Source organism: Salminus brasiliensis, chromosome 5, assembly GCF_030463535.1.
Source record: "Salminus brasiliensis chromosome 5, fSalBra1.hap2, whole genome shotgun sequence".
NCBI lineage: Eukaryota > Metazoa > Chordata > Actinopteri > Characiformes > Bryconidae > Salminus > Salminus brasiliensis.
Window position 1 is genome coordinate 43,912,837 of NC_132882.1, and position 17,500 is coordinate 43,930,336.

The 17,500-nt window shown below is 49.6% G+C and overlaps 1 protein-coding gene across 1 annotated transcript in view; it reads left to right on the forward strand.

Annotated features, from left to right (window-relative positions):
- The window catches only part of znf574 (zinc finger protein 574), a 15,598-nt gene extending 1,969 nt beyond the window's left edge, over positions 1-13,629 (forward strand). Inside the window, 16 exon segments of the mRNA XM_072679051.1 lie at positions 470-621; positions 3,122-3,395; positions 4,662-5,750; positions 6,104-6,587; positions 9,135-9,149; positions 9,151-9,193; positions 9,195-9,228; positions 11,189-11,262; positions 11,265-11,327; positions 11,330-11,428; positions 11,430-11,627; positions 12,676-12,738; positions 12,740-12,857; positions 12,860-12,986; positions 12,988-13,133; positions 13,136-13,629. Coding sequence (XP_072535152.1) covers positions 478-621; positions 3,122-3,395; positions 4,662-5,750; positions 6,104-6,587; positions 9,135-9,149; positions 9,151-9,193; positions 9,195-9,228; positions 11,189-11,262; positions 11,265-11,327; positions 11,330-11,428; positions 11,430-11,627; positions 12,676-12,738; positions 12,740-12,857; positions 12,860-12,986; positions 12,988-13,133; positions 13,136-13,188 — 3,024 coding nt within the window. The 5' untranslated portion in view covers positions 470-477 and the 3' untranslated portion in view covers positions 13,189-13,629.
- Positions 13,630-17,500: the final 3,871 nt, after the last annotated feature.

A 17,500-nucleotide genomic window follows, 5' to 3' on the forward strand; every position in this document is an offset into this window, starting at 1 on the left:
AGTTACCATTTTGGCGAGAGAAGGTTTTTTTTGGCTTGTCGGGGTCAGCGAACCTTCTTTTATCGAGCGTGGTCAGTGCTTGACTTCTTCCCTGGCTTCTCGTAGTGACCAGGAGAGGTCGCTGTTGGACAGATCAGAAGGGGTTTAGGAGGACCTGACGTCACGTAGGCTTTCCGTACAGCACATGCACCCATCAACCATAACGTTAAACCCATAACGGGTGACCTGTTGAGGCATTGACCCCACAAGACCTCTGAAGGTGTCTGACGTTAGTTGTAAGGTGGGGCCTCAATGAGTTTCAGTGACCAGGTTGACCTTCCTCAGAGCATATTTGGTAGGTAGGTAGGTTCTGACCACTGCATACCGGGGAATGCCCCCCCACACAAAAAGACCTGCCAGATGTTTCGGAGATGTTCTGACCCAGTCAGTCGTCTAGCCATCACTCATGATGTTCTCCATTGCTTCTCAGTCTAGGAGATGGAGGGCTCCTCGGTGTATATGTGTTTCCCCTGTTACCGGGAGTTCCCCACACTGGAGGAGGTTCTCACCCACCAGCTGACCTGCAGTGCCGAGAGCACCGAGCCCCTCCCGGCTGGGACCCCTGTGGAGGCAACAGCTGAGGTAATCACACACGTACATCATAAGTGTGGGGTGGAGGGAGGGGGAGGGGGGGTATTTCACAGTGTAGGATTACCCTTTACAAGCTCCGAGTGGCTCAGCCGGCTAATGCTCTACCCTGGGGGTCGCGGGTTCGAATCCCGAGCTATGCTGCTTTGCCATCAGCAGCCGGAGTCAGAGAGGGCACAACTTGGCCGTCAGTGTCGCTGCAGTGCTGGGAATGATCCACCACCCAGATACCACCTACCTGCTCTGTGGTGGTCAGTCCTGTGGGGTCCTGAAAAAAAAAACATTTTCTTGTGATGCAGTAAATGGACAAAAGTATTGGGACACCTGCGCATTCATTTTTTTCGCCTGAAATCAAGGGTATTAAAAAGAGTTGATCCTGCTTTTGTTGGAGGAACGGTTTCTACTATCTACTATAAGGCTTTCTACTAGATTCTGAAGCAGGACCATTGCTGTGAGGATTTGATTGTCCTAAACTCCCCATTATTGTAATGCCAGAAACCCTATTTATTGCTTGATCTTTACGACCGCTCTATTGGAATAGACCTTCTGACATCCCCCCCCCCCCCTTTGTTGTGTATCGGGGTCACAACATGATGTCCAACCTTGAAGAAGGTGGCCTCCAACAGCAGAAGACATGCATGCTAGCTTCCTGATTTGTCAGCCAAGAACAGAAAGCTGAGGCTGCAGTGGCTCGGCACAGGCTCAGCAAAACTGGACTGTTAAGGACTGGAGAGATTTGGTCTGGTGAATCTCCATGCACTGGACATCTCCTACTTCAGCACTGGACAGCATGTATTATGGCAAGCCTTTACATTTGAGGTCAAGGTACAACGTCTCAAACTCTTGGATGGTCCACTTTCGAGGTCCATCAGTACCTGCCGGAGTGTCTTCTCGGTCACGACAGAGCTAATAAGTCCAGCGAAGGTCTGCGACTCCAGAGCCAGGAGGGCAGTAGGGGATATCCCACAGTGTGTCCCTCACCGTTTCCATCCTGCCGTCTGACTCTCTGGCTGGTTTGAGCACGATTGCCACAATTCCGTATAGCTTTAGGCAGCGTGATTACCCGAGGTAATTACGTACGATGCCGATGAAAGCCCCTGTTTAATTGAATCAGATTCGCTCTCCAAGCGGTACTTGAGCGCGTAGCTGTAATTATCTGAAATGGGCTCGGAATTGGAAGCGCGGCTTTTAAGCCAAAAAGATTTTTGAATTGGAAATTGAAATGTAAGACGGTAATTCAGGGTTTCGTATAGTTCCTAATTCTCCTCTTGACTGCAGTGGGTAAACGTCACACTCGAGAATTGCCCCTTTTTTTTTTTTTTCTTGGTCACAATTTGACATACGTGCTACAGAGCTGCGGTTTATTATGTACCGAATGACCGACGTGTGCTTTTATATATCGGATGGGACGACCTGTACACTCGCTCATTCATGCAGGCCTGTAGCAGCGCTGCAGTGCCACTATCCGTTATGCCCCCCCCCCTTGTTTTATGACTCTGGGCCTCAGGTTCAAGTCAGGGCAGGGAGGCTGTGGCGTTACCAAGGATCCACGAACCTGCTGCACCACCCAGGAGCCCAAGGTCTGGGATGAGATGTGATTTTGGGGCGAACCCCTCCTCCTCCTCCTCCTCCACCTCCTCCTTCTCCTCCTTGACGACAGTCTCCCCATCAGCCCATTCCACCCCTTCCCCACAAGCCCTTTATGAACGCTCAGACGAGGTTTACATGCTGGCACAACACGTGCAGCTGGCAGACGGTAGGAGGATGGTAGGGCAACTCCGTTGGATTACTGTAATGCAGCCCACCCCCCCCACCCCCCCTGCCGAGGCCTTCTTCTCAGAGACGCCGGAGTTGCCGTGTTTATTGAACGTGACACGAGAGGAAGCTGGGAGTGTATTTATGCTCGGCGAGAGACGCCTTCACAAAGCAAAGCAGCACACGACGGGGAATCGCCTTTTGAGGTTAGCGTCTTTGCCGCAGCTGCGAGTGCCGTAAGCCCCTCAAAGAAAGCCGACGGGTAATTGAGGTTGGCTTTGGGAATGTGTTGGAAAATAAAGTGAGCAGTGTGCGTGCAGGACGTTTCCAGCGGGAGGAAATCGTTTGCGACAGGCACAAAAGGAGCGATTCCTGCCCCCGAGTGCTTCAGGCAGGGTTCCAGCAGTCTTTAAATCGCAAAGGCTGTCAAGAGTCCAGAGAGAACTTTTGAGTTGGGCGAAGACGACAAGGTGTTGGGTTTTTTTTCAAGAATCCAAATTGGTTCTAGCTTGGGTGTGTTTGTAATGTCGGAAGTCATGCTCTCACTTGACGGCATATTAAAGACGCTCAGGCGTTGAGAAGAGTGCTGAATTGGGGGGAAACGGGTCGCAAACGTTGATTTCGGAGCTGAGGGGGGTCTTAATTAATTTGTATTAGTTAATTAACAATGAATAAATGACTTGGATCAGAACCTCTCTGAATTAGCCCTCATTGTTAACTGTCTGTCTCTCTCCTCCAGTTAGCGACCGAGTCCCTGGCCGTTTCCGAGGTGGTGGAAGGCGTCGTGCAGGAGCAGGAGGAGGTTCTGTCTGCTGCCGATGCGCCACGGGTTCTGTATCAGTGCGCTGAATGTGAGCTGCTGTTCGACGCGCTCTCGCTGTGGCAGCAGCACCGCAAGATGGGCTGCTGTCAGGAGACTGGGCCTGGGCCTGGAATAGAGCAGCTGCAGCCGCCTGACCAAGTGGAGGGCGAGGACACCGGACAGAGAGAGCAAGGGGAAACGGAGGGAGCAGGTGAGCAGTAGGATGGGCGGTGTAAGCTTAGCAACACCATAGTGATCACCTGGGATACCATAGCAACTCTTAGCGACATCATAACAACCACCTGAGGCATCATATCGACCACCCAGCAACCCCCAAACAACTCCTAAACAAAAACCACTAGCCATAGCAATCAGTAGGATACCATATCAACCTCTTAGCAACACCGTAGTACCGTAGTGGCAATGCCATAGCACCCACCTGGGATACCACATGAACACCCAGCAACCACTAGCTGCACCATAGCAACCACTGAGCAACCACATAACACCAGAGCAATCATCTGGGATACCATAGCAACTCTTAGCGACATCATAACAATCACCCAGCAATCCCTAAACAACTCCATAGCAACCACTTAGCATCCAGTTAACAGCATCATAGCGATCACCTGGGATACCAAAGCAACATCACATCAGCCATCTAATATACCACATTGACCACACCGCAACCTCTTAACAACACCATAGCCAAGCACCTGGGATATAGTAGCAACTGCCTAGCAGCCACCTAAAAATGCCCAAACAGCAACACCAACAATCTGGGATACATAGCAACACCACAGTAACCATCTTGGGGGGGAAACATCATAGCGATTGTAATCAGTGGGGTACCATATCAACACTTGGCAACACATCATAGTAACCACCTGGGAGACCGTATCGACCACCCAGCAACCAATAGCAACCACCTAGCGGCACCATAGCAATCCAGTTAACACCAGAGCACTCACCTGGGATACCATAGCAACTCTTAGTGACACCATAGTACTTGGCAGCATCATAGCAGCCACCTGGGATACTATTTTGACCACCTAGCAACCACTAAGCAACTCTGTAGCAACTACTAAGCGACTCTATAGCAACCACCCAGCAGCACCGTAGCACTTAACAACACTAAAGCAACCACCTAGGATACATATCCTGGGAAATCACAGCCACCACCTAGAAACAGTGTACCATCCATCTGTAGCTGCACCATAGCAACCACTTATAAAACACCATAGCACTTAACAACACCAAAGCAACCACCTAGAAGACGTCTCCTGGGAATTCACAGCCACCACCTAAAATGCTAGAACGTTTATCTATAGCATCACCATAGCAACCATTTATTAACACCATAGCAACCACCTGTGATGATGGATTCTTAATGGAAATGCTCTTGCCCGTCTCGTAGCTCACAGTGGTGCTGATGTCTCCACCACAACTATGACCCACCACTCCTAATTTTTTTTAGTTGTAGGCGAGCATGAGGTGACCATGGAGACCAGCGCTCAAATCAGCGTGGAGGTAATGGAAAGCCATCCAGCAGAAGCGCTGGAGGCTGACTCTTCTCAGCCTCATGTCTCTCAGAGCGTCAGTGAGCATCCTGAGCCTGAGGCCCCCAAGCCTGAGCCCCCCAAGGCTGAATCGGAGGAGGAACAGAGCCCACCGGTGAGACGGCGAGGGCAAAAGAAAGCCAAGCCTCCCTCCAGCCTCCTCTGCGTGGAGTGCGGCCAGAGTTTCGGCTTGGTCTCCGAGCTGGTGGCCCACCGCAAGACGGCCCACGGCCTGAAGGACGCCATCCACCGCTGCACCGTCTGCGGGGAAGGCTTCATCAACACCACTCTCTTCCTGTACCACCGCAAGCAGCACCGTGCTCAAGTAGAGGAGGAGCAACGGGAGCCACCTCCCCCCGTGCCCCAGCTTAACACCGCGCTGCTGGAGGCTCCGGGAGAGGGCCTACTGCTGCTGGCCACCGCCGGCGAGGGCCAGAGCTTGCTGGAGATCACCAGCCTGGAGCAGACGGTCTCTGAGGGAGTTCCTGTCGCTCACGTGGAGGTGGAGCTGGACCCCGAGAATGCGAGAGGAGACGAGGACCATCAGAGTTGCGAAGTACCTGAAGAAACCATGGCGGTTGAAGAAATGGAGGTTGAGGGGATCGTGAACATGGAGGTGCAGGAACAGATCGTGGAGGAAGAGTGCGCCAAGCCGGAGGAAGCCGAACAGAATCCGGCGGAGCCGGAGGCGCCAAGCGATGCGGCACCACCTTCTACGAGCTCTGAGGGCCAGAGTTTTCTCTGCGGTCAGTGCGGGTCGTCTTTCAAAGAAGGGCACGAGTTGGCAGACCACCGCAGTACAGTGCACGGCCTGGAGGCAGCACTGCACACCTGCCTTGAATGCGGCGAGGAGTTTATGAGCACTACTCCCTTCTTGTACCATCGCAAGGAACACCACAGGAACGCGTCTGCAGGGCTGGCAACGTCTCCGTCCGCCAGGCACGGACTGAGCCAGATCTTCTCATCCCCAGGCAAACAGAGGGACATCATACTGCTTAGACGGTCAGGTCAGTCCACCACATTATGCTTATTCTGTGTATTAATCCAATTATTTATTTAAATAATTATTTTTTAATACTTTAATGTCAGAAGAAATAAAGAAAGAATGAGCAGGTGTCCCAATACTTTTGTCCAACACTTCAAAAAGGTTAGGGTCGGTTTCGTAGGCCGGGATTACGCCTAGCCTGGGCTACACGTTCTGAACGGAGTCCAGGGAGGTGCTTAACAGTTACCAAGTCTAGAACTTTGAGCTGGAGTACTTAGAACCTTTAGAACCTAGAGCCTTTAGAACCTTCATAACCTTGAGAACACCGAACCTGCCTTGAAAGAGCTGATCAACTCTCCGTCTTTCTCCCGCTAGAACCCGGGCACAGCCAAGCCTCTGCCGAAACCTCCGGGCCACAGGTGGACACGAACATCGAGGCGCCGGCCAAGCTGAGCCGCGACTGGTCCCGCACCCCTCTGCCCCACGAGTGTCCGCACTGCGGGCGGGGCTTCACCCGCCGCAGCCTCCTCCGAGAGCACGTCTTCCACCACACGGGCGAGAAGCTCTTCAGCTGCCACGTCTGCAAGAAGAGCTTCCCCTCTCCGGCCAGCCTGCTGCGCCACAGCATGACCCACGGAGCCTCCCGCGCCTTCTCCTGCCCAATCTGTGCCAAGGGCTTCTACCAGCCCACCTCGCTCAAGCGCCACATGCTCACCCACGACGAGGGTGAGGCCGACAGCGACAGGAGGATCAGGGCGAGGGGGAAGGGGAGAAGCCGCTCCCTCGGAGACGGCCGGCTGCATCCCTGCCCCGACTGTCCTGCCAGCTTCAAGTTGGACTCGCAGCTGCAGACCCACAGGTGAGAGCTTGCCAATCCCTGGGCATACCCTGCGTGTCCAAATGTTTGTGGACAACCCTTCTAATGAAGGAATTCGCCAATAGAATAGGACTCTCTGGAGCAGGTAAACATGAACCTATTGGCACCCTGCCTAATGCCAGGCATGGGTCACAGCGGGGTTGGGGGTATAAAGCCCTCCAGCATTGGAGGGAATGATGGTGCTGCTCTATCCAAAACTTTTGGGAGGAGTTGGGTAGTTGAGGATGATGAAGTGGGGTTGGTGATCATCATCATTTTCCAGCATCCTGACCTCACTTACAATAGCTCTTGTCGCTGAATGCAATCAAATTCTCACAGCAATGCCTGTCCAAAAGACAGTAGAGACAGTTAGTCCAACAAATTCTTTTTTTATACCCCTGATTTCAGAAGAAAGAAAGAATAAATGAGCAGGTGTCCCAATACTTTTGTCCATATAGCGAAACGACACCTCAAAAAGGTTAGGGTCTGTTTCGTAGGCCGGGATTAAGCCTAGATCTTGGCTGGAAGGTACAGAGAGGTGCTTAATCCCTGCCTGGAACCCAGATGGACGGCAGTTGAACACCCAGGCTTCTCGATTATAGGCTTGAGGCTCTTCGTGGAGGCTGTTGAACCGATATTCTAATCATCCTCCATCATGTGAGGGGGGGAAAAACCCTTTTCTGCCAAACCTCTGGTCCAAATATGACAGCTGCTCTGACATGGCTCTAATCTTCCAGAGTGATCGATGATGATGAGTGATGGTGAGAGATGACCTGCAGACAAAAGCTGGAGGCGTGAGCGGGAAGTGAACAGAGCTTTGCCCTTGACCGGCCTCATTATGAGCCATGACCACATCGAGCTGTGCCATTGAGATATTAATCAGGCCGGCCTCCAGAGGTCCTGCTTCGGGTAATGGAGCCGGTGTGGACAAAGTTTAAAACCCAGGACAGACCCCGGTTAGTTAACCCAGGTTCAGGGTGTGCGGCTGCCGGGAGGTAATGACGGGGGTGAGGCTGTGTGCTCAGCATGCTAAAGACCCCAAAGTTTTCAAAAACTGTCAGAAGCAAGTGATTGAAAGTAGACAAAATAATGGAAACACCATGTGTAATTACTAAGCTCCCCATGCATGTTTAGCGTGATGGCAGCTTCAGCCTCCTGCAGATAGTAGGGCTAGTGTAAATCCCTGCGGGGTGTGCGACAGGGGTAGTGCAGGACAGTGACTGGCAGGATTTCTGCCACTGCTGGTAGACCCGTATGACCGTAAGCTTCCATACACCTTCAGAATCATTAGCTGTATCTGCTTTGCCACCCATTTTCCACTCATCCAAGTAGGCGTTCACTGCAACGCCATCTGCAGGATGCCTCGTGCAGCGCCATCTATCCAGATGAGACTGAAGGCAGTCCATGTCCAGCGTTTGTTAGCATATTAGCCTAGAATCTCCCCTAAGGAAGCCAACTTCATATGCAAAACCTGTCCTGGCTGATCGACTGGACGTCATCTAGGGTCAGCGATCAATACTCTAATACGGTAATATGTAACTGGGCCTAATTAGTGCCTCATCAAATGGATCAGCTCCTGAAATGCTGCTGTGTGGGATCGGTCTGCCGAGCATTTCACGTTTCTAGCCGACTTCTCCGGCTATGTTCGGACGCCTCTTCTTTCGGCACAGCCAGCGAAGGCCTGCGGTCCACGCTGCCAGCTTGCAAATGTTGAGCATGATGCCGGGTCTGTTCTTTTTAAAGACGGTCCAGTTTCTCGCTACTAATTAGTCAAAATGTGTGCAGGAGCATTCCAAACGTCCCCACAGAAGGCAGGCCAGCCTGTTACTACTGATACAGCTATGTAGCGCATAGCAGGGGAGGCGTTAATCTGAAGGTGGCACTTCATATTTAAGATTTATCTATTTATTTATTTATTTATTTTTGAGCAAAAAGATGATTTACAGGACATTTTCCAGCAGAAATATAAACCAGAATTCTTCAGATGAAACTCAGTTGGTTTATTTGATTAATATTATGCTTTCATTATTGCTCTTGTCCCATTACTGCATATTATTAAATACACAAATATTTTAATAACGTTGTTATTTTAATAAATATGTTATTAAAATGTAATTACGGGGCCCCGAGTGGTCCCGCGGACTAAGGAGCTGTCACCATGATCAGAGGATTGCAGGTTCAAATCCCAGTCATGCTGCTAGCCTTCAGCAGCCTAGGCCCCAAGACAGCAGCTAGCCTTCAGCAGCCTAGGCCCCAAGACAGCACAATTAGCACTTAGTAACACTCTCCAGGGTAGGTAGATGGGGCTCTCCCCATATCCCCCCCACATCACATTGAGGGGTGTGTGCTAGTCCGACCTCGCTGGTGCTGGGCGTCCCGTGCGATTGGGGGTGGGGGTTAGGGTGGATAGATTTTATTTTCTGGCAGGAGTCCGACTTTGGTGTAAAAGGCCAGGTTACCTCCGTAACCCAGAATCTCACAAACCTGAAACTCTGAAAAGTCATTGGAGGTCCCTTCATTCCTAACCGTGCTGTTTGCTTTGTCTTCCAGGCTCCTGCACACCAGCATCCTTTCCCTGCAACGTGTGTGGGGAGGCCTTTAAGCGGCGGGAAGGAGCTCGACCTGCACTCGCTCATACACCAAGGTCAGAGGCCGACCTCATGCAGGACCCTTATCAATAATGACACACACACCTAGTCCTGATCACGTGCCGAAACAAACACAGCAGAGTTGATTATACCACCGTTGGTTCCAGCCTAATCAGTGCATTGAGGGTGACCTCGTTTTCAGTGTGAGCCGAGCATCATCAATGAACAGGGATTTAACAAAGTATTTAATGAACTTAAACTAGGAACATGTTAAAAACAAAATATTCAAACAAAAACCATCAAGATAATGGAAAGAAAATACATGAATAAAATATATATTTGTAGCAATTATATTTAATTAGGCAATAAAATAAATAAAAACAAACATAGAACAATCACAAACATAGCTAGGAGAGGTAAAATATATTTTTAAAAATATATATAAAATATATACATATTGTAAAATCTATAATAAATATAAATTATAAATAAATACTAAAATTATTGATAAAATAAATAAGTCAAAGTAAGATTTAAATTACTAACTAAACTAAATGATCGAATTAAAACGTAAAGTAGGGTCAAATAAGGAAACCAAACTGAAGCTAAATCTTCTAAAATAACTATAATGAACCTAATTTAAATAATTACACAATGAATAATTAAAAAATATAAGAACAAGAAAGAATTAAACATATAAGTAAAATTTAAATAATTAAAATCAAGGAACAAGACCTGAATCCTCACGTTCTGTCTCTTTCTGCCTAATTTGCTTATATGATAAAAAGCCAAAAATGAAAATGTTATTTTTTTAAATATTGTTTTGAACATTAAAACACATGATTAGTGAGATAGCTCGCCTGTCTCCTCACGTGTTTTATCATTACTGTAGTTGAAGGAAACAGTAATAACTGCTTGCTGATCCACTGTGCTTTGCATTACTTCTGCGGTATACTCAAAAGGTCCTGCTACACCCTGAGATGCAGGCATGGCTTGGGCTCACTTTACGAATAGTCTGAATGGCCAAAAGTATGTAGACCACCCACCTCCTAATAGTTCAGTTATTGATTTCAGGTGTTCATGAGTTTCCGCCATGAATGTGTATCAAGCTGCCCCGGTAAGACGTAAACCAGATGGTGGTGAGATTTCTGCCCTGCTAGATCTGCTCCCACAATAACACCTTTTGAGATGAAGTGGAACGTCGATTTTCCAGCCAGGCCCTCGTCCAACATCAGTGCCTGACCTCACAGATGGTCTTTTGACTGAATGGGCAGTAATTCCCACAGGCCCACTTGCAAAAGCCTTCCCAGAAGAGTGGAAGCTGTGTTACTCACTAAAAAGGGACGGGGGGGGGGGGGGCTCTGTGAAGCAAAATAGTCCACCGGTTTGACCGATTTGCTTACCATCACTGCGGGTGCACATACCATGTCCAACAAGCCATTATATAGGTGTGATTAGTCTGGCGTCCACATACTTTTGTCAAATTAGCACACAGAAATCTAATCGCACAGAGTTATGAGTTGCGTCTTTGATGACTAAGTGACACCGACGTAAACACACTCCATCTAGTCCTACTCTCTCACACACACACACACACACATTCATGATATCGTTAGATGAATGTCTCTTTATTGATTGTGACTCTGCCAGAAATAAACGAATAGGGTCAAAGGTCCCATTGATTAGCTGTGTGTATTGATAAGATCAGCTGCTGATCAGTCACTTTCTAATCAGTCTAATACCAAACACTCTGCGCTGTGTGTATATGTGTGTGTGTGTGTGTGAGGAGTTTACTAGTGTCGGTGAAGGCCAGCACCACAGGATTTCCCAAGCCCTACATGATGTTACAAATTCTAGAGACTCCCACTGTTTCCAGTCATCATAGCCCCCTCCCCTGAATATGGGGACAGAATGGGCCTGATTGTCCTGTAGCGCTGTATGGTAATGTCTCTCTCTCTTTGTCTCTCTCTCTCTCTCTCTCTCTCTCTCTCTCTCTCTCTCTCTCTCTCTCTGTAGACAAGGAGCCGAAGTCCTGTCCTCAGTGCGGCTCCCAGTTCCTGAACCAGGCCGTGTTGGACCTGCACCTGCAGCGCGCTGTAGCGGGGAGCCCCCGCAGCGCCGCCGCTACAAAGGCCACGGCGCGGCGACGGTGGGCGCGGACAGCTGGAGTGCGACATGTGCGGCCACCGCTGCGTCACCCAGGACGGCCTGGACCTGCACCGGCTCTCGCACACCGGCCAGACGCCCCTGCGCTGCCCCCCTCACGCCCTGCAGGCGCCGCTTCGCCTCCAGCTCCGCCCTGGCCGAGCACGTCTTCGCACATTGCCGAGGCACCATGGGCAAACGGCAGCGCCCCCCCGCCGCTACGCTTGGCGAGTTCTGCGGCAAGGAGTTCGCCTACGCCTCCACGTTCGCCGTGCACATGCGCACCCACACTGACGAGAGGCCCTTCGAGGTGAGCGTGGGTGGGGGAGGTGGCCTATTTTCATATCCCAAAACCTTTTAGGTGCTCTATAGAACCACCAAGGTTCTATATAGAACCATCTTCAAAAGGTCACATCCTAAAACTAGTACTTTTTGGTTCTAAATAGAACCTTGGTGGTTCTATAGAGCACCTTTTAGGTCACATCCTAAAACTACCTTTTAGGTGCTCTATAGAACCACCAAAGAAACCTTTGGTTCAAAATAGAACAACAGGTGTTCTATATAGATCATATCTTCACAGGTCAGATCCTAAAGGTGCTCTATAGAACCACCTTTAAAAGGTCGCATCCTTAAACCAGCACGTTTTAGGTGCTCAATAGAACCACCAGGGTTCTACATAGAACCATCTTCCAAAGGTCATATCCTAAAACCAGCACCCTTTGATCTCTAAATAGAACCTTGGTGGTTCTATAGAGCATGTTTTAGGTGCTCTGTAGAACCAGGGTTCTATATAGATCTATCTTCAAAAGGTCAGATCCTAAAGGTGCTCTATATAGAACCACCAATAAGACGTCACATCCCAAAACCAGTACCTTTTAGGTCACATCTTAAAACCAGCTCCTTTTAGGTTCTTTTTTTTTTTTTTATAAACCATAGAGGTTCTGTATAGAACCACCTCCAAAAGGTCACATCCTAAAACCAACACCCTTTGGTTCTAAGTAGAATCTTGGTGGTTCTATAAAACACCCATCTTCAAAAGGTCACATCCCAAAACCAGCATCTTTTTGTATAGTTTTGTATAGTGTCATCTTCCAAAGGTCACATACTAAAAGTGCTTGCATATAGAACACCAATAAAAGGTCACATCCTAAAACTAGTACTTTTTGGTTCTAAATAGAACCTTGGTGGTTCTATAGAGCACATTTTAGGTCACATCCTAAAACCAGCACTTTTTAGGTGCTCTGTAGAACCACCAAGGTTCTATATAAAGGTTTTTTCCACCAATGCGACGATTGTGAAGGTTCTAAGAGTGTGTTCTAAGTTCTCCCTCTTTCCCTCCCTCCCTCTCTCCTCTCCAGTGCACTCAGTGCGGGAAGCGCTTCCGGCAGCTGCCCCACCTGCAGGACCACGAGCGCATCCACAAGCGGCGAGCGCCCGTTCACCTGCTGGGTCTGCGGCAAGAGCTTCAGCGTGGCGGCGCGCCTGACGGAGCACGCCCGCGTGCACAGCGGCGAGCGGCCCTACGCCTGCCCTCGCTGCCCACCGCCTTCCGCTCGCGCCCCAACCTCGACAAGCACCTGCGTCTGCACGCCAGCGACCCCTCCGACCCCAACCAGGGCGCTCTGGACCAGGAGCAGGCCGTGCAGACCATCCTGCTGGTGCAGGAGGGCGACCCCGGCCTCGCCCACCCTGGCGTCGGACTCCGCCGGGCCCATGGTCCAGGAGGGGGCGCTGGTGGCCGAAACGGAGCACGGCTCGTCCGTGGTCTTCCTGCATCCCAACATCGCCATGCCGAGCATCCCTGTTTCCTCGGTGGTGGGGGTCAGGAGGTTCCGCACACCATAGAGTTCATTATAGAGGAGACCGTCTAATGAGAAGAGAGAGCGGAGAGCAGATGGAGCACGAGGGGAACGTGACTGAGTTATTCGGGAGCTGTTTGTAAATAAGTAGGTGGACCTCAGAGATGGTTGAGGTCAGCAGGCCAGGTTAGAGCCTTACAGGGACGTGCGAGAGTGTGTCAGAGGTTGTAAATCTCGGAGAGAGAGAGAGAGACTGATGGGTGAGTGGCAGTGCGAGAAGCTCTGCAGACTCGGATCCATGTATTTTTAGTTCTTTTCTTTTTGCTCTACCACCAATAGCAGAACAAGGACACATCAGCTACACTAAACCCTCAGACCGACGAGGCGACAGCTCGACTTCGGCATTTAGGAGCGGTGCAAATATCTCAGCGTCTGATTTCAGTACCTTGACTGTGAAAGTTTGAAGAGTGTGTTTTTAATAAAAGCGCCGGAGCTTTGCAGCTTCGTTCACTGGCTTCCTGTCTTCTTAAAGGTGTGTCGCCTCAGCCGCAAAAACCCGGCGTTAACACAGTTAGTGGTGATCGGAACTGCGCTCGGATTGTACGGATGTAAACACCCCAAGACGCAAAGGCACACTAGCCACGTTTATGTGCAGCCTGATACTCGGTAATAATCAGACGAATAGCTTAACACATGTATACGCCTCAGTCTGATCCGCAACGCATCCTGATCCACAACATACCTCAGTCTGATAAACATGCCCATGTATACGCCTCAGTCTGATACGCTACACGTCCGTCTAGACATCTCAGTCGGGACACATGTCCCTGTATACGCCTCAGTCTGATACACATGTCTATGTATACGCCTCAGTCTGATAAACATGCCCATGTATACGCCTCAGTCTGATAAACATGCCCATGTATACGCCTCAGTCTGATAAACATGCCCATGTATACGCCTCAGTCTGATAAACATGCCCATTGTATACGCCTCAGTCTGATACACATGTCCATGTATACGCCTCAGTCTGATACACATGTCCCTGTATACGCCTCAGTCTGATAAACATGCCCATGTATACGCCTCAGTCTGATACACATGTCCCTGTATACGCCTCAGTCTGATACACATGTCCATGTATACGCCTCAGTCTGATTACACATGTCCCTGTATACGCCTCAGTCTGATACACATGTCCCTGTATACGCCTCAGTCTGATACACATGTCCATGTATACGCCTCAGTCTGATACACATGTCTATGTATACGCCTCAGTCGGACACAACGCGTCCATCAATACGCCTCAGTCGGACACAACGCGTCCATCAATACGCCTCAGTCTGATCCACAACACGTCCATGTATACGCCTCAGTCTGATCCACAACACGTCAGTGTATACGCCTTAGTCTGATACACAATACGTCAGTGTCATACGCCTTAGTCTGATACACAACATGCTTCAGTCTGATTCACAATACGTCAGTGTATACGCCTCAGTCTGATACACAACATGCTTCAGTCTGATTCACAACACGTCAGTGTATACGCCTCAGTCTGATACACAATACGTCAGTGTATACGCCTCAGTCTGATACACAACATGCTTCAGTCTGATTCACAACACGTCAGTGTATACGCCTTAGTCTGATGCACAATACGTCAGTGTATACGCCTTAGTCTGATACACAACATGCTTCAGTCTGATTCACAATACGTCAGTGTATACGCCTCAGTCTGATACACAACACGTCCGTGTATACGCCTCAGTCTGATACACAACACGTCCGTGTATACGCCTCAGTCTGATCCACAACACGTCAGTGTATACGCCTTAGTCTGATACACAACATGCTTCAGTCTGATTCACAATACGTCAGTGTATACGCCTCAGTCTGATACACAACATGCTTCAGTCTGATACACAACACGTCCGTGTATACGCCTCAGTCTGATACACAACACGTCCATGTATACGCCTCAGTCTGATACACAACACGTCCATCGTATACGCCTCAGTCTGATACACAAAATACGTCAGTGTATACGCCTCAGTCTGATCCACAACACGTCCGTGTATACGCCTCAGTCTGATACACAAAATACGTCAGTGTATACGCCCTCAGTCTGATCCACAACACGTCCGTGTATACGCCTCAGTCTGATCCACAACACGTCCGTGTATACGCCTCAGTCTGATCCACAACACGTCCGTGTATGCGCCTCAGTCTGATACACAACACGTCCGTGTATGCGCCTCAGTCTGATACACAACACGTCCGTGTATGCGCCTCAGTCTGATACACAAAATACGTCAGTGTATACGCCTCAGTCTGATACACAAAATACGTCAGTGTATACGCCTCAGTCTGATACACAGACACGTCCATGTATACGCTCTCAGTCTGATACACAACACGTCCATGTATACGCCTCAGTCTGATACACAACACGTCCATGTATACGCCTCAGTCTGATACACAACACGTCAGTGTATACGCCTCAGTCTGATACACAACATGCTTCAGTCTGATCCACACCTCAGGTTTGCAGAGTGAGTTGAGAACCCACTGCAAGGTGAACTGCAACGGTCAGGACCTTACCAGTCCTACCACAGACCCTCCTGCTGAGGACACATCCTTTGCTGTCATATTAATCCCACCCCTGGTCATTTAATCTCCGCTGGTGGGTTATGGACAGTGTGTGTAGGTGTGTGTGTGTGTTTGTGTGTTTTTGCGTAGGTTAAAAGTAAGCGACCTTATGAAAACGGCTCTTAAATCTGTAGGCGAAAGTGGATGGAATCGCGGCCCCGCGCTTTGTCCTCCGGCGTGAAGCGACTGACGTCACCTGCGTCCCGAAGTCTCAGAGGTGCTGCTTTTTTTTATTATCAGAAACTCTATAAATACATGACCATGAGATGACCATGACGAGGATGCTGAGCTAGGTGGAAACTTGCTGACCCTACAATGCACTGGTGCACTACTCTGCGCACATACATACAGTTCTAGGTGTGTGCTGGAAGGCTGGGGGTTGGGTGGGTTGGTGGGGGGCTGGCATGTGTGATGAATGTAGTGGCTTAATGACGGCGCTCCGCTGCCGCTCATACCTCACACTGATGCTGCCACTTATCTTGTGTTTGTCAGCGTATATTCAATTAGATGCCACTTAAGGAAATGCACTGCTGAGCTCGGCCCGAGTCCTGAGCGTTCTTCAGCGTCCCTCAGCCTGGTGGTGGTCTCCCTCGTGCCCCCAAAACAGCCCAGTCCAGTAGAAGGAACGTGGCCTAGGTAGGTTCCATCGTTACAGGCCTTCTAGGCCCCATATGCAGTGTACCGTCCAGATGGGGTCCCTGTTTAACCCCTCCTGGAGCCGTCACAGACCCTGGTGGGCTTCTCAACGTGGGACAAACCCGAGGACCAAGCACCAAGCTGGCACCAAGACTAACGTCCTGGTAGTTGAGAGGTGGGACCTCGGTGGGAGCATCGGTAAGCCAGCAGTGTGACGGCTGTCCTTCCTGGAGCACTTTTGGTACGTACTGACCGCTGCATAGCAGGAACGCCTCACAAGATCCAAATCTGATCTCTCAATCCGATCACTTCAGGAGGGAGTCTGAGACGCATTTGAGCCACATTTAATAGCAGTGTAAACACTCCAGGACCGAAACCCCGCCCACATCAACCAAAGCATAATGCATATTGCGTCCAACACAGCGATCAGACTTCAGTCTGACTAATCTGATCAGCATCACATGACTCCGTTCACACCTGGTTACTGCATGCATCTTGAGTATCGGGATTATATCTGGAAAAGTGTAAACGCACCCAAGAGGCATTTAAACCAGATCCAAATCCGATCTCTCAATCCGATCACTTCAGGAGGGGGTCTGAGCCGCATTTGAGTCACATGTTATAGCAGCGTAAACACTCCAACACTCATTCCACAACCGAAACACCAGTAATAATTGCAGCACACCAAGCTAATTTACATATTCCATCCAACACAGCGATCAGATTTCAGTCTGACTAACTGGAGATGGAATGGCTAAAATCTGATCTGCATGCAATCCAGATAACTAGTCACAGGAAGTGAGCAGGACCCCCTTCACACCTGGTCACTTCATGGACCTTGAGTATCAGAATTATATCTGAAAAGAGTAAACGCATCCAAGAGGCATTTAAACCGGATCCAAATCCGATCTCTCAATCCGATCACTTGCAGTGTAAACTCATCCGTCCAACCAAAACTCCTTCCACAACCGAAACTCCTCCCAGTACAAACCAAACACCAGTAATAATTGCTATGCAACAAGCGAATCTGACGACACCGTCTGACACTGTGATCAGATTTCAGTCTGACTAGCCGGAGACAGAGTGGCTAAAATCT